The 20,276-nt window shown below is 46.0% G+C and overlaps 3 protein-coding genes and 1 long non-coding RNA gene across 4 annotated transcripts; 2 read left to right on the top strand and 2 right to left on the bottom strand.

Annotated features, from left to right (window-relative positions):
* Nucleotides 1-313: 313 nt before the first annotated feature.
* Nucleotides 314-3,941, bottom strand: LOC310643940. Its single transcript, XR_014493192.1, has 4 exons — nucleotides 3,023-3,941; nucleotides 2,364-2,429; nucleotides 1,951-2,197; nucleotides 314-1,213 (listed from the first exon to the last, which is right to left on the bottom strand). It is a non-coding gene; the product is annotated as an uncharacterized lncRNA (long non-coding RNA).
* A 2,237-nt stretch (nucleotides 3,942-6,178) lies between these two features.
* On the top strand, nucleotides 6,179-11,468 carry IL18 (interleukin 18). Its single transcript, XM_083368853.1, has 5 exons — nucleotides 6,179-6,250; nucleotides 6,595-6,670; nucleotides 7,965-8,114; nucleotides 8,690-8,832; nucleotides 10,663-11,468. The coding sequence occupies exons 2-5, from the start codon at nucleotides 6,604-6,606 to the stop codon at nucleotides 10,897-10,899; spliced, it is 597 nt and encodes a 198-aa protein (XP_083224979.1). The 5' UTR covers nucleotides 6,179-6,250; nucleotides 6,595-6,603; the 3' UTR covers nucleotides 10,900-11,468.
* A 430-nt stretch (nucleotides 11,469-11,898) lies between these two features.
* SDHD (succinate dehydrogenase complex subunit D) lies at nucleotides 11,899-19,039 on the bottom strand. Its single transcript, XM_083368388.1, has 4 exons — nucleotides 18,954-19,039; nucleotides 17,012-17,134; nucleotides 15,492-15,636; nucleotides 11,899-13,171 (listed from the first exon to the last, which is right to left on the bottom strand). The coding sequence occupies exons 1-4, from the start codon at nucleotides 19,030-19,032 to the stop codon at nucleotides 13,006-13,008; spliced, it is 513 nt and encodes a 170-aa protein (XP_083224514.1). The 5' UTR covers nucleotides 19,033-19,039; the 3' UTR covers nucleotides 11,899-13,005.
* A 30-nt stretch (nucleotides 19,040-19,069) lies between these two features.
* Nucleotides 19,070-20,089, top strand: TIMM8B (translocase of inner mitochondrial membrane 8 homolog B). Its single transcript, XM_083368385.1, has 2 exons — nucleotides 19,070-19,190; nucleotides 19,444-20,089. Exons 1-2 carry the CDS (start codon nucleotides 19,101-19,103, stop codon nucleotides 19,609-19,611), a joined length of 258 nt encoding a protein of 85 aa, XP_083224511.1. The 5' UTR covers nucleotides 19,070-19,100; the 3' UTR covers nucleotides 19,612-20,089.
* The last annotated feature ends 187 nt before the right edge of the window (nucleotides 20,090-20,276 follow it).

The raw sequence follows: 20,276 nt of genomic DNA, 5'->3' as shown, positions 1-20,276 counted from the left end.
AGTGTTTGGATGAGGACCAGGCAAATATTAAGCAATGCTTTGGAAGATGTGTTTATATTGGAAGATAAAACTTTCTGTTTGTTTTGATCCACCTCTGGGTGCACGAGGTGAGACTTGGATTATTGCTCAAAAGAAGCCGAGGGGGCTTCTCACCTGATGTTTCAAGCATCCTAAATTCTTCTGATCAGATATTGCAGGTTTAAGCTTAAATAATGGTCAATCCTAACCCACTAACACATGAAAGCAGATTATGGAAAGAAAAGTAGCAGCTAGATGTTCAAAAGCAATGAAAAACAAGGGCACTGTATTGGAGGTGGAAAACAGAACGAACAGTTTAATCATAATACTTATACATATGTATAAAGTAATTCTCCCATTCCTGAAGATTAACATCATGATTTTATTTTGGGACAAGATCTATTATGCACAAGTAAAACAAGAACATTATTGCGATTATTTTCTTCCTTTCTATTTTATTTTCATTTGCTAAAGTCACCAACATTATAAAATGTATTTTTTTGATAAGGGAAAAAGAAAATAATATAAGGAAAGAAAAACATCACTTTTTAAAACTATTTAGTGAAAACACATTTTTAGTCTTATATATAAGATTACCAAAGTATAACACATACAACCCAGCCAAAATTAAAGATTTGTATGCCAAGATTTCATTATGACTCAACCACATAACTTTTTTCCTATGCAAATGATATTCAAATGAGTGCAATGTAGTTTGGATATCTGTCAAAATAAGTCAAGTTCGCGGTATTATCTCCCTCAATGGCAATGACATGCTTTAAATGAATTACACCAGATTTTTCTCCATTCTGTCGCTCAAAAGGTTGATAGTCCTTGCCAAAGAAAAACAGTTCTACATAACTGTTCTAAACCAGCATCTTAATTATAATTGAATTATAACTACTGATGCTCCTTTTAAGTTACACTGTTTTGAAATTGTGAGCTACTTTCCGAATCTACAAAAGGAAGTACAAGTATCATGTAAGTTAAAAGTCTTTCCCACCTAGACAATAGAACAAGCGCATGCCTTAAATCATTTGCCAGATAAACCCTCTTCATTTTGTAGAGGGCCTGCAATTGCTGCAAAACTGTGTCTTAGATTCTCTCTTTTCAACTTCAAGTGATGTTCTATAGAACAAGCTTCTTTCAGGATCCCTTCAAGCTCCTCTACATATGAAGCATCCATTGTTGCTCTCTCTCTTCATTCATAAAAAGAAAAGACACTTATATTTAAAACTGCTACATAGAAAACTAAAATTTGTATCAATGTTCTCAATTGTTGCCAAGCATTTTTAAACAATGAGGGTAAGCTATTAAATACATATTACAGGAGAGTATTTCCTTATAATTATAAAATTTTAGTAGAAGATACTGAATTCATGATATATACAGTGGTGTTTTGCTTATATGAAGTGCTCATTTGTTGTAGCAGTATGTAGGGAGTTTGGTGTATTGTTTTGAACACTTTGGGTAAAATTCCGTTTTATGACAGTCCACTTAACCAATGGAGCCTTTTCCTGTTCGTAGCTGGAGCTCCCTACATCTCCTAAAACAGCTCCAAGGTCTTCCAAATTGCCAGGGCAGACGTGAAAGATATACTGAGCATTATTACAAGACACTGTTCCTCCACGCACACACTGCTGAGAGGCAAAACGGCAAAACAACTTAACCAAATTTTACCACTGCAATGAATAGTTAAGAGTACAGGTTGGTTCATAAGACAAACACTGAATAACTTTAGATCTTGCAATAAATTTTAAATCTGTTTTTCTAGCTGAAAGCATTTTGTTACAATTTGCAAACAGTTGATTTATTTTTCCTTTTTAGTAAATAAAAAAAATTAAAACACAACTTTAGAAACATCAGATACATCAACAGTTGAATATATGTTCAAAAAAGAAATTTTTAAATGTCAAAAGTAAAATAATTAACTTGCCTCAAAATTTGTGCGTACTTTGATAATAGGGCATTGATTTCTTTGCCTGTATCTGTTAATATAAATATTTATTTCATTAAAATTTGGGTGTAAATGTAGGCAAGAAGAATGGCTAATATTTTTTTTCAAAATAATACCCTTTAAAATGGTTTCCAAAGTATCAATTTTATGAAATTTCTGGGAGCTTTCAGAAGCCAGATTTTTTTCCAAAAAATCCAAATGTGCATTTCCTGAAGTTTCATTCTATAAAAAGGGAGAAAAAAACAGTGAAGGGTTGAAAAAAAAATAACATCGAAGTAGTCCATGGATTTCCCAAGCCAAGTCATACCTTTGTTTTTGTACATAAACACAAGTGAAAAGGGAATTACTGTAGTTTAAACAATGACGATGCTACCTAGTAGAAACTCACCTTTGCTTCTTTTTTACGTTTATTTTTGTTTTCATCTGACTTTACAAGGGTAGTCGCCATTGTTACCTGTACAAGTACAAGGTCATTATTTGTGAAAAAAGAAATCTCTGGAACACCGGATAACAGAACATAAAACGAGTGTTAAGCACATCCTAAGATTATCAGGCTTTCCTGATCCAATCAGAGACACGGCCTCAGAAAAAGAGGACAAAATAACTTGCACCCAAGGACAGCCTGCTAAAATTTGATTTTGCTGCCACTTTATACAACCTAGTTTTCTGACCAGGAATCTGTACTCTTAATTAATTAATTAATTAATGCAACATTAATGGTACTGTGATAGTTGTCAAATTCCACCAGAGGCGATTGTTTCTCACACCACCATTGCAGGCTGCAAAAATGCACCATCCTCTAGCAGAGGGAAGCTGGGCAACATCTCCCACCCACCCACCCACCCATCTTTAAGAAATACAGGGGGGGGCGCTTCCATCCAGACCAGACATAGTGCCAGGAATGGTGGTTTGCAGCAGCAGCCATATGGCAAAAATTGTGCAAAACTGGCAGCCCAGTGCACGGCAGGGGGTGAATCTCTGGATAGAGAGATGCGTGGCATATACATTTAATTTAGTAAGTAAATAAACACAGAGCAACACACATACCCAAGCAGGGGCAGATCTGTCCTTTAATATAGTTCCCCAGACTCTTTTTTTAGGAAGCCCTTTGAAGCCTGTGAACGAGTCCTCTTTTATGCCTTTTTAAAATAAGACTTTGATTCCTAGCTGTTGGCTGCCCAGAGTCCTATGGGAGTCAAAACACTCTTTAAATTAAAAAAAACAACGAAAAGAAAGATAAAAGAAATTCAAATAAGCCACTACAATACAGCCTCATAATAAAATAAAACCCTCAAAGCAGCCCTGAGGACCCGGGGAGGGGGGGGGAGGGGGCTCTTTTGTTTCACCGCCCCCACACCGATCCAATCTCTCCGGCTGGGGATGATGGGAGTCCCAGTCCCACCCACATCTGGAGGGTTTCCCGGTCCGTCTCTCAAATCGCCCCCTCCCCCGGGGATCCAAGCAGCCCCCGCTGAGCCCAGTCCAAGTCACGCTGGGCTGAGGGGGGGGGTCCCGAGAGGGTCTTTCTTTCGCCCCACGTCGTCTTTAGACTCGCGGGAATCCCCTGCGAGGCGAATTCGGCCGTGTGAAGCCGACAGGACACGTTTCGGGCGAAGGATCGACTGGGAAGACGCCCTCCCTCCGCTCCCGGCCGCGTTTCGTGTGAACGCGCCTCACGAGGGACACGCCGAGGCCGCCGACGCCCTGAAGCCCATGAGCGGCAGCAGTGCGCGTGCGCCGCCCCGCCCCACAGGAGCGACGGTTGAGCGGCGTCTCGCGCAGGGAGGAGGGGGCGGCGGCGGAGGAGGAGGAGGTTTGGGCGGGAAACGTTCACGTGGCGCGCACACCTGGTGCGGCAGGGCGTCTTTCTAAAGCAGGGTTTCCCAACGCTGCGGCCTTTTAGATTGGTGGGTTTTAATTCTCAAAATGCGACTCCCATCCCATTAAATGATTAAATCCAGCCACTCAAATTGTGCTTCTCAACCGTGGGCACTTTAAGATGGGGTGGTGGACTTCAGCTCCCAGAATTCCACAGCATACCATAGTATAGCTGGCTGAAGAATTCTGGGAGTTGAAGTCCACCACCCTTCTTAGTCAGGTTTTATTCTGATTAAGAGCTTGGTGCCACAGCTCTTATACCCAGGGTTGGGAATTTTAGATTGTGTCTTTGTGTAATGTGTCAGAAAGCAACACACCAAACAATAGAAGACACTGATGTGTTTGTTAGATGTGAGGAGGAACAGACGCCCTTAAAATATGTTGCATCTCTTCCTTTCGCTAGCTGGGTTTGTTCCTTTAATACTTCCAGTCTTAATTAAGGACATCAGAATTCCATCCTGATTGTTGAAAAGGCTGGAGGTTTTGTTTTGTTTTTTGAACACCAAAGAAAAATGGCTTTGGCTGAACAGAAAAATTTCAGCCCAAAGTTGAGTTTTCTAAAGTTCCAAAGGAGGCATGGATGCCATGCTAAAATGCTATTATTGCCTTTAATTAAAATGCTACAAATCAGGCCTGAAATTCTAATGAGAGATCTAATGATCTCTGAAGGGAGATCCATCCAGACAGGCAATCACTCCATTGCACCAAGGTGTTTCAGCCCTGCCACCCACTCTTCCCCCCTCCCTAATCTCCACCCAAAAGGAGACCTCTTCTTAGCCACTGCCAACGGCTCCTAGTCCCATTTCACCAAGGGAGCAAGCTGTGAGCACCTGCTACCAGCTCCTGGGACCGATAATGGTTTATTAACCTCCCTGCCACAAGGAAGGGGGAAGAGGTGGGGGCTCAACTGGCGTTTTGGTGCTTCTGGAAAGATCTAGGGGAGATTTCCAAATTATGTCACAAGGACACTGGTGGCAGAGGGTCACACAGCATTCAGGAAAAGAGGCAAAACAACCCTCCCGGAAAGAAGTGTGTCAGAAGAATGGGAAATAGCAAAATACAGAAGTCAAAATAGGTTCAAATGTCACAATTCTTTAAAGAAAAAGAAGCAAGTATGATTCTGCTGACATTACTCAACCAGAGTCAGAAAAAAGAGTTTTAGTAGGCTATAAAATAGACTATAGGCTATAAATCCAGAACCAGGGATTCAAGCGGCTAGTGTCCTTGCGCTCCTGGAGATAACTTCTGGAGAAGATGGTGTTTGCAGGAATGGAAAGGACAGAAGCTTTGGAGGGCACAACAAAGCTTTCTCTACTTGCACGCTTTCTGCCATCAGATTTCAAAAAATGTAGCACACGGGAGACTTTAAGCAAGCGCTGGCCTGATCCATCTCTGCACTCAGATGGACAAAGCTGTTTTCTGAAGGACACCCAAGACTTCAGACAAATAGAAAACCAAACATTGCAAGAAAGGCAAACCAGCGGTTCCACAAATAAAGAGGCCATCGCACACAGTCCCCACACTGACCCTAACGTACGGGGCGGGGGGGGGGTGTCTTCTAAAAATACAGCCCTCAGCTTTGGAAGGCAGGTGTTCCCCCTGGAGGGGAAACCGTCCCCCCCCCACTTCAATCTTCTCTCGTCAATCCAGGTGGAGATGAAGAGTCCCCCCCCAAGGCTGCCTTTCAACTTGTCCCCCGCCCCAACCAATCCCCCCCATTCCCAGACCGAAGGCAGCAGCAGGAAGCACCCGTCCCCGACTTCCCTGCCGGCTCCTTCCCAGGACTCTCCCGAGAGCAAAGCTGCGCATCTCGGCAGCCTTAAGATGGGTGGACTTCAACTGCCGACTTTGCCGGCTGGGAGATTCTGGGAGTCGAAGCCCCCGAGGCTTCAAGATGCCCAGGTTGGACTCCCGGCCTCCCGAGGCGAGCCCCGGCCCGGCCCGCTTCCCTTCTCCGCCGCCTCCCCGCCAAGGAAGGAGCCCAGCGAAGCCCGCCGCCTCGAGCCCTCGCTTGCCCCGCTCCGGCGGCCCAGGGGCGCTCGCCCGGCCCGGAGGAAGCGCCTCCTCTGCCCGAGCTCCCGAGTCCCAGCCCGGCCAGCTCCCCCGCGGGGAAGGGGCGAGTGGCGGGGCCCGGTCCGTCCCTGTCTCTCCCCGAAGCGAAGCCTCCTCTCGGGGAAGCCGCGCTCCGCACCTGCCCGCCGCCCTCCCGGCCCGACACGCACCCGGAGCGGGGCTGCCGCCCGGGCAGGGGCCGGAGCGCGCCGTCAGCCGCCGGCGAGCCCTGGGGCGGGGCGCCCGCGCTTCCCCGCCCTCCGCGCTCCTGGCCGCCCGCACTCCGGCTTCGCCCGCGCCTCGCTCCGGCCGCGCTCCCTCCCAGCTCGGGCGCCGCGCCGGCAGGTGGGCTGCTGGGCCGGCGGAGGGGAGGGAGGGGGGCGGGGGCCCGCGGCGGGACGACCCCGGCCACTCGCCCGGACGCCCCCCCCGAGCCCTGCCCCGCCAGGCTCCGGAGCGGCTGGGAAGCCCGGCGAGCCTCGCCCGGGCCCGCCGGAAGGAGGCAGCCGGGCGAGCCGGTTCTTCTTCACCTTCTCCGGGCCTGGCCGGGGGAGGGGGGGGGCCTTGAGCTGCTCCAGCGGCTGCTCCAGATGTGCCGAGCAGGACAGCTCTGGGCTCCTGCCCTCTCCTCCTCCTCCTCCTCCTCGCCGTGCGCGAAATAACCCGTGCCTCTCTCCCTTCTTCCCCAGAGAGCGAGGATGTGCAGCAATATGATCCAGATGCTGCCGGTGAATTTGGATGGAAAAGGCAATCTCTATTTCGAAGGTAATTCCCGGGGGATTTCCGCTGGAGGAGACCCAGGCAGGCGGCCGGCTCTGCACGAGAGCCCTTCGGAGCCTGCCAGGAGGAAGGCTTGCCCCTGCCCTGGAATGAGGAAGCTCTCTGGGCACTACCTCCTGCGGCCGCAAAATGCTCCAGGTTCTGGAACGAAAAACTCTCTCCCTCCCAGGGGGCAGAGAAGGCAAAATGATCCTCTGCCTGAATTCAGATCATGATTTAATGTCTCCTTTCCTTCTCCCCCCCACCCTTTTGTCTTCCTCCTGCCTGGTGCTTGAAACCAAGAACAAGGTAAGCAACTACTCTGCTCCTGAAATGCTGGCTTTGTTTCTTGGTTTGTTTTTTCCAAAAGTGCTACTCTTCTTTCTAATCGCTATTTCATAAGGTAGCATAATAGCAGGGGTCTGCAAACGTGGCCACTTTAAGACTTGTGGACTTCAGTTCCCAGAATTCCCCAGCCAGTTGAGGTCCACAAGTTTTAAAGTGACCAAGTTTGCAGACCTTTGTATCATAGGCATCAAGTCCATCATGAAACAATAGAATACGCAGCGCCATTTCCCCCCCTGCATCAACTTTTATCTGCGATATTCATGCAGGGGGCGGAAATTGAATGAACCTTTATTGTCAAAGTACAACCATGTATACATTGAGATTGGCTGAGCCAATCATTTCACTAATCTACCTGAACAATCAGGGTGCAATGTGATTATAGTATGGATTATTTATTACTATGGATTGTCCTTTAGTGTGGATCATTGATACAGCGAGAACAAACGAAAGCAAATCAATGAAGTGTCAGGACTGAATTAAAATTCATTCTAGATTTAGCATGACCCCAAAGCATTGGTGTAAACGGCTGCTTTAAACTCAAGAGGATTGTTAGAAAGAGGCCAAGGGCAAGCTGAGTGACTCTATGCCCAATCTGTACATTAAACCAATATTTTTACTTTACACACTTGCTTCCACTATGATTTTACCGAATGGGGGAATCTTTAACTTAATTTCATGAGCTGCAAAGACATTTCTCCATTTTTATTTGCCTCGCTATAAAAAATTACAGACTCGCCAAAATGAAAGAAAGCATTAGTTATGGGCAAAGACAGCAAGGATATTTAGTTTCTTTCTTCTTCTCTGCTTATTTAAAATATGGTTCGTTTCAAAGTCAAAAAAGGAATTATGTTATATACATACATAATATGTATATATACATAAGAGTGTAAGTACATTCCAGAGGACACAATATATTCCTGCTCTGACCTCAAATTCATCATCTTCTTCTAAGTGTTAGAAACAGACAGCTGGAGACGGTCAGGAAAATGTGAATCTGCCCAAGTCTTCCGAATTCCTAATAACCACGTCCTCATAGCACAGCCGGCAGATGAAGATTTCCCTGCAGTGTTTGAACGCAGAACAGACCAGGAAATTCGGAAAGGTACAGTAGTGGTTTTGCATCTCTGAATGTCTGAACGGACTCTATTTTCGTATTTTCTCTGATTTCATGCCCCAGGAAAAGAACTTGGGAAGAGGAAAAGCAACTTGCAGATTAGTCGCTGCAATCAGGACTGAAAATAGCTTTGTAAAAGCGATACGGAAAGATAATAAATTACGAAATTGTTTTTTATGCACCATAAAAATTTATTATTGGAATAGGCAGGGCTCCTGGGTGAAACTTCTTTGTTTCATTTGTTTCAAGGCAGTTTTTAAGGCTGGAAAAAATATTTAAATGAGCCACAACATCTGTTGAATTTTATGGCTTGCCTTTTTCCAGTCATTTCCAGATCACTTACGGCAAGACTTAACAAGCTCTCCTCCTAGCCAAATGATTAAAAAAAAACAACCCAAAAACTGGACCAAGCTTTTAAGATTGCCTGATGCACGCATTGAGTATTTTTGTACTAAGAAACCTTCCTACAGACTCTCATAGGAGAGATAACAAATTTTAAGGTTCTCTAATCTGCTGCTAGACCCTCACAAGAAGAAAACCAACCTCTTGTCCTTTTATTGCAGTATCAGGAATCAAATTTGACATCCACAATTACCAAGACACCAAGCCAAAGGGGCTGGCAGTGGCCTTCACTGTGGAATTTAACGATCAGACTTACTACATGTGTGTGGAAAAAAAAGAAAACAAAATGAAGGTGAATTTTAAGGTATGCTATTGTCAATTGTGACCTTAAACAATCTTTATCTGGATAGTTGTTGTAATTATTGTTGGCTTTACCACCTGACGCTGCCTACAGTCATTGCTATAAAATTGTTTTAAAAATAAAAACTCTAGGGCTATACAGATCGTTCTCGACTTACGACCACAATTGAGCCCAAACTTTCTGTTGCTTAGCAAAACAGTTGAGTTTTACCCCATTTTACAACCTTTCTTGCCACAGCTGTTAAGTGAATTGCTGCAGTTCTGAAGTTAATAACCTGGCTGTTAAGTGAATCTGGCTTCCCCCATGGACGTTGCTTGTCTGATGGTCCCAAAAGGAGACCACATGACTCCCGGGACACCGTCACCGTCATAAAGATGAGTCAATTGCCAAGCGTCTGGATTTTCATCAGGTGACCGTGGGGATGCTGCAGTCATAAATGTGAAAAATGGTTATGTCACTTTTTTCAGTGCTCTTGTAATTTGAAACAGTCACTGATGAACTGTTGTAAGTCGAGGACTGCCTGTATAGCATTCCAGAAATTATTCAGAAACAGTTTCATGACACCCTGTTATTGTTTAAAACAGCTGCCTCTTTTCTGGGCTTATAAGGCTGCACTAACTACTATGTGATGTTGGGGGGGGGGGAAGACAGCTGTTTTAAGTGCTGCAGGCAGGGGTTATATTTATGATCCCATTTGCATGGAATTATTTCTCAAACATTGTGCCCCCCCCCACAACCAACACCATTTTATAAGTTCTGTACTTCTTGAATTGCATCACTGATAACCTCAATGGAGAATGCACCTGGGCTATAAGCCCCCCCCCCCATAAAATTCAGTGCTACCGTAGCTTTGGTTTGGCAGAAAGAGGCTGCATTCTGTTTCTTAGACAATCAGTTCTTTAAAAGCTCTAAGATGGCTTGGCTGTATCTTGAAAACCTGAGTTTAAAACGAATCAGACTGAACCTTATCCAAGGATGTTCTTTAATGTTGTTAAGATTGAGTCAGTGGTAATTCCAAAGTATAGCTCAGATTCACTAGTGTTAAAGAGTTCAGATCATGAACCCTGTGAATTCTGGATTAACCTAACCAAACTATCTCTGCAAATAAAGTTCTCAGACTGGAGGTGAGATCCCGATTTAGTGGTGGTTGTGCATATGGAGTCAATAAAGTTCACAGTAATAATAGCCATTACGGTATTATTGGATATTGGCTGATTGGAGCAACCTGCCTCCAGAAGCGGTGAATTCTCCACCCACTCACTATGAATGTTGTCGTTGTTAGTTGCGAAGTTGTGTCTGACCCATCGCGACCCCATGGACAACGTTCCTCCAGGCCTTCCTGTCCTCTACCATCTTTACTATGAATGTAAAAGGTCCAAATTGCTTGCACGGATGGAGTTTAAGATAAAACATAAATTAAACATCTATGGAGACTCTCAGTCCTCCAGGTCAACGGTTGCCCCAAAGCTGCTTTTTCAAAAGGCAACTGGACTTTGTTTTTCCTTGCACTCCTCATCCAAGCAGCTTCTTCTGAACTGAAACTGAAGGAGCTTCTTAGATGAGAAGCGAAACTTCTTCCAAGGAAAAGCCAAAGTCCACTTGCCTTTTGAAAAAGCACCTTTGGGACAAAACTAAATTAACAGAAGTACGGAATTGATTTGAATATAAAGCAGCCTCTCTCCCATCAAACAAGCTCTTTAGCCCAATCCTGGGCTCCCTCTGAGATCTTTCCTGGGCGGGGGGCAGGATAAGAAATTCTGGCTAGTGCTCTTTCTCGTTGGGCCCCCCTCCCTGCCACATTTGGATTCAAGGTGGGCTTGGTCTCCATTTCAGAAAGGGACAATTCCCCACCACATCGAAGGAGACACCAGCAACATCATCTTCATCAAAACAAGGTTTTCGGCTGGTAGCAGGCAATTTTACAAGTTTGAATCCGCTCTGGAACGTGGCTATTTCCTGGCCTTTCAGGATGCTGAAGATAGCCCTACGACCGTACTGGTGGTCAAGAAAGTAGAACTGGCGGATGAAGTGGATGAATCCACAAAGCTATTCCACGCTCCAGTTCTCTGACAAGGAAAGCCAAGTAAAAAATAAATGAGATTGCAAGTGGTAGAAAAAGTGCAGATTTTAAATGGTTGATGTAATTTTACTAGAATTGCTGGAAATTGTAATATAAAATTTCTGACTCACTCTCCTCACTTGATATTTGAAAACTGATCAGTGGAAGTGTCTAATTAAGAGTATCTAAATTTTGGTGGGGTAAATAATTGCACTAAGAAAAGCCACACAAATATCCACAGCTTTGCAAGAAATTCTAATCTCAACCAATTACCAATAAATATAAAAACTAGACAATAGCCAAACAGAAAACGCTAGATAAAACTAATAGAATGTCAACATTTTAAACCTTATCTAGGCTTAGTCTAAGGCATATTTTAAAAATTGAGATATTATATTTTTAATAAAAACTAAAATTAATCCTAAAGTTCTTTTGTTATTATTTGTTGGAAGTATTTTTTTAGGTCGTAAAATTAGGTGCAACACAATTTAACAACCGCTTTGCTTAGAAACAGAAATTTTGTTCCCGAGTGTGATCAAAGTCAAGGGTTACCTGTGTTTGTCAACTGGCAAATGAACACAGATTATGATTTGGAAAGTTTAGGTTTCCCATTAATTTTTTTAAAAAAACCTGCCATGGACATAATCATCTTGATAATCAATTCTAGCTGTGCGTAAGTTTACTAATAACTGTATTATTTTGCTTTCTTCAAATGATATGTTCTATTAGCCCATTAAATAATAAAAAATGCAGGGAAACTCCAACACTGCAGTTGGAAAATTGGCCCGCACAAAAGAAGGGTACCAGGAGAAAAGAGGGTGCACGCAGTACTTCTCCCAAAACTGACTAAGAAAGATAGGCTTTCTTCGAAAGGCGAACATCTAATGGTCAAGGTCAACATCACAATCTCTCTTTCTAAACAAAGGTCGAGATTTTTGTTTTGGGGGGCTGGAGCAAAAAGACAATTCAATTGCAATCTCGGCATCAAGAAGCCAAAACACCAGTTTTTTGGAAGAAATCAAAGAACGCAAGACCAAAGATAAGGGTGAACCTCAGAACAGGACGGCCATTTTGGCAGATTCTGGAAATCTCTTTATTTCTAAAGCAAGTTTCCAGATCTTACGATGGAAAAGGTATTGTTTCTAAGCTCTGTATCAGTCATCGGATTCCCAGCCTGAGCTAAGTTCAACCTCACGAAGGATGTGCAGGAGCTTTGAGCAAGAGGCAATTCTGTGACCCAAATGCATGCATGATTTCTCTTTGAGAGGTTTTAGCTCCACACTGATCAGGGGGCAGAATGAGCTGTAACTTTCCAGTTAAACCACAATCTGTACTTTTTAAGAGGAACTTTTGCTCGTTTGAAACGTCTGAAAGTGCCATGCCAGGACATGTCCACACAAGGTGGTTTTTCAAACCTCCCACATGGGTTCTGCACTGATTTACTTTTTTCATCAGTTTTAAACATGTGCCAAGGCATATTTTGCATAGTATGTTTATATTGTTAGCTTGGGAGGTGGGATGTGTTTTTTTAAAACAACGTAAGACGATACATTTAAATGAAGCATGTACTTCTTTTCTCAACTTTACTCAATCATCAAAATGATAAATCTGCCCAACGAAACCTGTCCTCTCCAGAGACAATGGAACGGCCCGACCCTGGATTTCAGACTCGCACAGCTGCAGGTTCTACGAATCCTTTATTGTGCATAGCTTAGACTTCCCTTTTGCACTGTGGAAGATGCCACGTACATACTTCATTCATTTGCAACAAGGCAGCCAGAAGCTCGAGACAGGATTATCAACGTGAATGATGCTGAGCTGAGCCTGCAGGTTGAAAGGCCAAGGGCCTCCCATCTGCAGAGGCTCCCCGCATAAGCCAAAGCTTTGCCTGGGTGCTTTTCCCTAGCTTCGTTCGGGTCTAGTTCTCGCCTTAGCTTGAGATCCCAGATCTTCTGAATGGCAACAGCTGTGGACATGGAGGAGGGTGTTTCCCAGCAGCCGTTCTGCTACATGCAAAGCAAGCCCTTCGTCCTTCCTCTTGCCCACTCTCAAGGGCTGGGTAAGGACGTAAAGAAGCAGAGGCAGCAGTGAGGGCTGCTGGACTTCCTGGGCAGGGATCAGAGGCTCCAGAGCATCGCCACCGCCCTGCAGATGCCCACGTCGTGGTAGTTGAAGTAGCAGAGGCCTGCAAAGGTGGCTGCCGACAGTAGGTAGAGGCCAGCATTGGCCAGTTTAATGGAGGTCTTCCCGTGGACGTAGTCAGTTACAAGTTGCCCAAGGCCCCTGCAGGGAAGGGAGAGAAAGAAACAGGAAGCTGGCTGAAGACACATTCAAATCCTTCCAAAGGTTTTCAAACTTGGCTGAGTTAGAATTGGCCTAATTCAGTCGCTCTGCAGATTACTCAGTGGGCAGTGAGAAACCACAATGTGGAAGAAAGTATTTCCACTTCCTCAAAGGTTGTTTCATCTGATATTTGCTTACTCCTTTAGCAAAGTTAAATATCAAGTTCATGGAGAACGACACACCCACTCTCAGGAGCTTTAACCTGGGTCCAGAGGTTGCCGCACCCTTATTTCCACCCAACTCAGCCCATCTTCTCAATTATGGAAGCTATTTGGATGCTTTAAGAGTTAAGCATTTCTACTGAGCCCGAATGGTGACAGGGGAGGAGAGACACTCTAAGTACCAACAACAACCCTGTGAGATGGGTTAGGCTGAGGCGGGAGGAGGGGGAAGTAGCCCAAAGTCATCCAGCCGGCTTAACAAACAAACATTAGTTTTGCAGGAGGGGGTCAAAACTGTTGGGCAGCCAACAAACTTAAATAACTGAAAATAACAAAAATGTATCAAATATTAACCTAATGACAGGGGGAAAAAACCCTTTGTTGAAGCAAGAGCTGGGTTTTTCCCTGCTGTAACAACAGACAGTATGAATATAAACAATGATGAAATGTAATGCCAGTCAACCGAAATAAAAGGAAATTATGCAACTGGCCCAGAAATCCAGGGAACAGCGTGATGCAGCTACAAGAATGGCATGTGGGGTTGCGTCAGTGCATGCGTTGTTTCTAAACCGCAGGAGGTGATCGTCCGTAAATCGCATCCTAGGGTTTGTGTCCTCTTTTGTTCACTATAGTGCCACACTGTAAGAATTCAGGCAGAGGTAGAAGGAATGTCCAGAAATGTCACAAGGATGAATACCAGGGACTAAAAAGTCCTATGAAGGGATATTGAAGCAACTGGTCACATTTAACCTTGAGAAGATGATTGAGGGGGGGGGGATATGATAAAAGGCAGAAAAAGGAGCAGAACGTTTCCTTAGTTCTCCCAAAGGACAGGCCACGAAACAGCCTCTTTCCGTCACAGGCAGCCAGATTCCAAATGAATGTTAAAAATGCTTGGAGTAGGCAGCCTCTCCACCAAAGGCCCCTCTTCCAATGCCAGTCACAAGCAAGGAAATTGAAATGACTGAGTGGAGCCAAAGAGGAAAACACTATTTTTCTGGGAAGGAAAAAAGATTTTTCTGCTCAAGGGTGGGAACTTTTGTAAAAGAAGAGCTTTCCACAAACAAGGGAGGGAAACCCACAAGGGGGAAGCAGAAACATAAAAGCACTTGTTCTGGAAGGCCTTAACCCTCTTTTGGCAAGCCAGACGTCAAAACATGTCAACAGGCCAACTGAGTCATTTTCTCACTTCCCAAGAAGAGCAAAACTTTCTTAGCTGCCACAAAAGAGGACATCACCCTTTCCAGGAACCCAGAGCGATCACTTCGTCCAGGAAAGAATGTTATTTCAATAGCCCTCCTGGGGAAGGCTAATCTGCAAGGTTTTTCTCTTAACAGCTCCCATTTCCAAGGCCTAAATTCTTGCCCACTGCTGTCAAAGAGAAGCAAGCAGCCTGAAGGGGCCCCAAAGGGGCTGCCCTAGGTTCTTCTCCCCCTACATGCAGACCCTTACTCAGAGGACGACACCCTTGGGATTCTTATACCCCCAAATTCCTCGGGCACAGCACTTGCTGACTGCCACAAGAGGTTACCCAAGAGAAATGTTTCGTAGGGCAGAAGGGAAAATAATTACAACCGCAGAGAAAACCACTTTTTAGATCAGTTTTTTCCCCCAAATTTGGGTGGCACGGGGGCTCCACGGTTAAGATGCTGGGCTTTGTTGGCTGGGAAGCCGGCAGTCCAGGTTCGAGACCTGAGCACCACGCAGTGGGGTGAGTTCCCATCCGTCCTCCTGCCAAGCTAGCAGTTTGAAAGCGTGCAAATGAGAGTAGATAAATAGGTACCACTTTGGAGGGGGGGAAGCAACAGTGCTGTATGACGTCGTGTGGGCCACCTGACTACAGAAACACCTTCAGACAACTGAAACGGAGATAAGTACCACCCCCTATAGCTGGCAATGACTGGAAAAGTAAAATCTGCAAGGACTCCTTTACCTTCCCCCCCCCCCAAAAAAACTGGCAAGTTTTAAGATGTGTGTGGACTTAAATTCCCAGAATTCCCCAGCCAGCCAAAAGCTCAACCCTTTTTATAGGACAGCTCTTCCCTTGGAACTCCCCTCCATACCAACTGTCTGGTGGGCCTGCTTCCCTCCTGACTCACCAGTGCCCGTGGAGTGTGAGAGTTGCTGCCAGGGAGTAATCCACAGCTGCTCCAGGATACATATAGGCTGCTGGCAGGAGTCCAAGCAAGAGGATGCTGACTGCTCGCTCGCTGGTCCAGTGGAGAGAGGCGGCCTTTGAACCAGCTGCAGACAGATGCAGCACTTTAATGCCCTGAGAAATGATGTACTTGAGAGCAAAAAGCAACACTCCAAGTGTGGAAATGGAAGGTATGTGTTTTGTCTTGCTGTAAGCCCTTAGAGTCGCCTTGAACCGTGATATTGAGCAGCAAATCAATTTGATGATAACATTGTAGAGCAAATTAAGAGTTTCCCCCCTTTTTCCAAAGGGATATGAAAATGAAACATGCCAGACCATCAGAACTTTGAATCTGGGCCATAAGTCCCCCTTTTCAGTTCAGTAGGAAGCTAACCAATCTGTTGTAACTTGAGGGCTACCTGTAGAGCTGGCAGAAGCATAAATGTACAAGCAAAAGAGGGAAGACCCTCTAGAGCAGAGGTGCCCAGAGGGACCGGTTCCATGGAGAGAGGTTTTTCCATGGACCGGAGGGTGCGTGGTTTTGTGTGCTGGGGCTTTGCTTGCCTGTGCGGATCGGTTGCTGGCATGCTGCAGCCCGGTCCCAGTCCACAGACCAGAGGTTGGGGACCCCTGCTCTAGAATGCTTTGGTAAAGGACCCTAACTGGAACTCAGTCAGCCTTCAAAAGAAACTTGGCCTTCTGAATATCGAAGCTTTTGCCTACCCAGCCTGAATCTGCCCCAACCTATTCCCACAGTCATGAGGAATAGAAACTTGCTTCTTTCACTAAACAAATAATATCTGAGATTTCCAAGAATTGATGCTGTGAGCCAATGCGCCATGCTTTCATTGCTAGACAAAAGGCCCCTGATTTAAATCTCTGGAATAAGCTTCCCCCAAGATCTAGATGGCTCCCGCTCTCCTCTTGGTTCGAAGAAATGCAAAGGCCGGGCTCTTAAACCCAGGCTTTGGCAAGTGAGAGTGAAACTTCATTGCATTGTCTACTTTTATCTTTGTTTGTTTAATGCTTCATTGGTTTTATTGTACTTTGATTGTTGTGAGCTACCCATAGTAATCAAGAACTGAACAAACTACATTGTTGTTTGTCCAATTATTGAACAATTACATTAGAAGAGACAGAGTTGTATACTTACAACATGTTATAACCTTGTCCCAAGCAGCAAAACAAACTGAATTCAATTTTTCAACTGAATAGACACGAATAGACATGAACATGGATTTCTTTTCACAACAAAGAACAGGAAATTGTGATTTTTCATTGAATCAATGGAATCCATAACCTTCAGGGATATTGCTCAGAAAAGAACAGTGAAAATGTTTACAAAGTTCCTGTTTCTTTTCCCACCCTCTGAGACAGGGCTGGGAACATAAGACTTTGTTTGCCAATGCAGCCTTTGCTTTCTTGACTGAATCATGAGACTAACAAGCAGATACACAAAAAAGGTACTAAAGGGAGACCTACCCAAACTCCTGGCAGATGTGTGAAATTTGCATATCTGATGAGGAGGAGGAGGAGGAAGATAATCCTCAATTGGTCTAGTCAAGGAAGCGGCTGGTCTAGCCAAGAGATACCTGTTCAGAAGAGCTGTGGGCAGAATAGATGGATTTCATTTTGTAAATAAGAACACTTTTGATCCCTAGATCCCAGTAATGCTGATTACACACTACTGGTATGAAAACACACTAACACAATGCTTAAAATATTTTTAAAAGCCTTTTGTCAGAGCTGTAGAATGCAGGAACCAAAAACAAGCTTTAAGGCAGCGAAGAAACAGCGGCTCACCTATCTACTGGAACACGTTTTTAAACAGAAACATGGATTTCAGAAGCATCAAGCAGCATTGATGGCACTGTAGAAAAGTAGACTTCAATCTGTCTACCATCATTTAAACAAGAAACAGGTGAAGCACCCATGAATTAATGGGAGGAAGATAGATGATAAAACTGGATGTTCTTCAAATCCCAGTTGTTTTACTGATTCTGGAAGCATTCCAACCCCAGAGCAGTCTTGACACATTGTTAAGTGATGGAAAAGTGCACCTAAGAGCCTGGGTGGAGCAGTGGGCTAAGGCCTCCTTAAGTAACACCAGCTGCCTGCAATTAGTGCAGGTTCGAGTCCCACCAGGCTCAAGGTTGACTCAGCCTTCCATCCTTCCGAGGTAGGTAAAATGAGGACCCAGATTGTTGGGGGCAATTAAGCTGACTTTGTAATAATGCCGCTTGGGTGTGTGTGTGTGTGAAAGCCCTAATAAGCAGGCATATACATAGAATGAAGGCTACTGCTAAGCTTGTAAGCCGCCCTGAGTCTTTGGAGAAGGGCGGGATATAAATGGAATTAAAATAAAAAAAATTAAAAAATAAGAGTTTGCCAATGCATCCTTTGCTGTGTTGAACAATGTTTCTACATGTTTAGCCCTGATTAAACACAGCTCACTGAATTAGGTTTGCACAACACACCAAATCCTAAACAAATAGGCTGGGTCCACACGCTATGCTACACTACCACATAATGTGTAGTACACCACACGTGATCACTTTGTAGCAGAATCATATGATTCCTTGCGGTACACCTACTCCGTCCTGTACTCTTCCTTGCAGAGAGCGAACCTGGTGCAAACGAGCTGAAAAAGTAACATCAAGTCTGACAGAGATTCATGTTAAATGCACACAGAATAAAAACTTCCAAAAAATAACCCACCCCACCTCCTCTCCAGTTAGGCAAAACTGCTGCCTGAGGCACTTCTGGGCAGGGCCGAAGGAGGGATGAATTTTCAGGCAAAAGAAAAAGAAACTTCAGGCCGATTCCTGGCAATCTTTCCTGCTGTCTTCTCCTATTGGCATCTTATGATTTATCACTTGCTATCTGTATATTATGATTAATAATTGCAACTATGATCTATGACCTATCACTTTCTTGTTTGTGTGTACACTCGGAGCTTCTGCACCGGAGTCAAATTCCTCGTGTGTCCGATCACACTCGGCCAGGACAGTACTTCTTCTATAGGTCTGTTTCTCTTTCTATTCCTGTTCTGCTCTACCCTCCCCTTTGGGCCAGGCGAGCACCTGCCGCCCAGCGGCGTCCCGGGGCTCTCGGGGGCTAAAGCAGCGCCCACCCAGCGACCCTCGGGGGGTCCGGCAGAGACCAGGGTCCTTCGGGGGGCTAAATTTAAAATGCGACCCGCTAGCGCAGCGCCTGCTGCGGGGGCCTCTCACAGCACCCGCCACAATTCACACGTGCTGGATGCGTGTCTTTCGGCCCCCGCCGGAGGAGCCCCCGGCCTCTCCTCCCTGCCGGCCCAGAGGCGCTTTCGCAGCCGGCAGAGCGGCCGAGGAGCGGAGGGGCGGCCCTCGGGAGCCGGCAGTTGGGAAGGGAGGCCCCGGGGCCCGCGCGGACTCCCACTCACCGGCCGCCGGCCGCCGGCCCAGCCCGGCCCGCCACAGCCACAGCGACGCCATCTCGCCCGAGGCGCGGCGCAAGGGCATCGGCCGGAAGCGGAAGCGCGGCGCAAGAGGCGGGACTTCCTGCCGGCCAGGCCGCACTTTTCCCCGTCATGGCGGCCGAGCTGGGGCAGGAGGCGGAGGTGGCGGAGCTGCAGCGGCTGGTGGCGGCCGAGGAGCAGCGGGCGCGCCTCACCGCCCAGGTGCGCTGAAGGGAGGGGGGGCTGGCCGGCAGAGACCCCCCCAGGCGCCTTGCGGAGGGGGAGGGCCTGGGGGCAGGCTGGGGGAGGGGGCCGGGGGTCTGCGGGGCAGGACGAACGGAGGGGGGCTTGAGGGCCAGGCCGGCGGTTTTGGGGGACCGGGCGGGATGGACGGGGCAGGGGGGCTGGGAAGGCTTGGGGGTGAAGACGGGGGGCACCCCAAAGCATCCTCCCCTGGCTTGGCTTCCCCTTCCAGGTCCACACCTTCATGGAGGTCTGCTGGGAGAAGTGTGTGGACAAGCCCGGCTCCAAGCTCGACTCCCGGACTGAGACCTGCCTGGCCAACTGTGTCAACCGCTTCATCGACACCACCTTGTCTGTCACCAACCGCTTTGCGCAGCTCATGCAGAAAGGCGGCCACTGACCCGGGCTCCGGAGGGGCCCCCTTCCCCGGCCAGCCTGAGGAAGAGTCAGCCAGCTGCCGATTGGCCCTCGGTTTCCCCACTGGCAAGGAAGGGGACTTTGTGGAAGAAATGCCGGACGAGGCGTGCCAGCTACGAAACCAGGATCGCCTCCAAGCAAGTGGGAGTTGGTATAGCAACGTGGACTACTTTCCTGCAGTGGCAGGAGAATAGAAGTAAATGCACCCAGATGGTGTTAAGCGCTCTTATAAAAAGAAAGGAGTATAATATTTCTGTTCTTCGCAAGGGGATATAGAGATTTAGTCCAGTAATGCTGTGCACAGAATGATTTGGCTAGATCTGAAGCTGCTGTTAATATCAGTATGAGAAAAATGTAATTTATTCTCCTTTAATCTTTTAGCACATTCTGTTCTGATCTAAGCTAATGGTAACACTGGGGAGATCAATCAAACATTTCACTATGGATATTTTTGAACAAAATGAAAATTATTAAATGAAGAATGGTTTCTTGAATAAATCTGGTTGGCTTTGCACAACACACCAACCCATCAACTAAACACATGAACTAAATTCACACAACTCACTAGAAAACAGCACTCTGGCCTATAAAGTTATGTTTAAAGGCACCTATGTTTTCAGTCAGAATAACAAGTCAAATGCTATCTTT

The sequence above is a fragment of the Vipera ursinii genome, assembly GCF_947247035.1.
Source record: "Vipera ursinii genome assembly, chromosome: 8".
Classification (NCBI taxonomy): domain Eukaryota; kingdom Metazoa; phylum Chordata; class Lepidosauria; order Squamata; family Viperidae; genus Vipera; species Vipera ursinii.
This window is presented reverse-complemented; position numbering and strand designations above follow the sequence as displayed.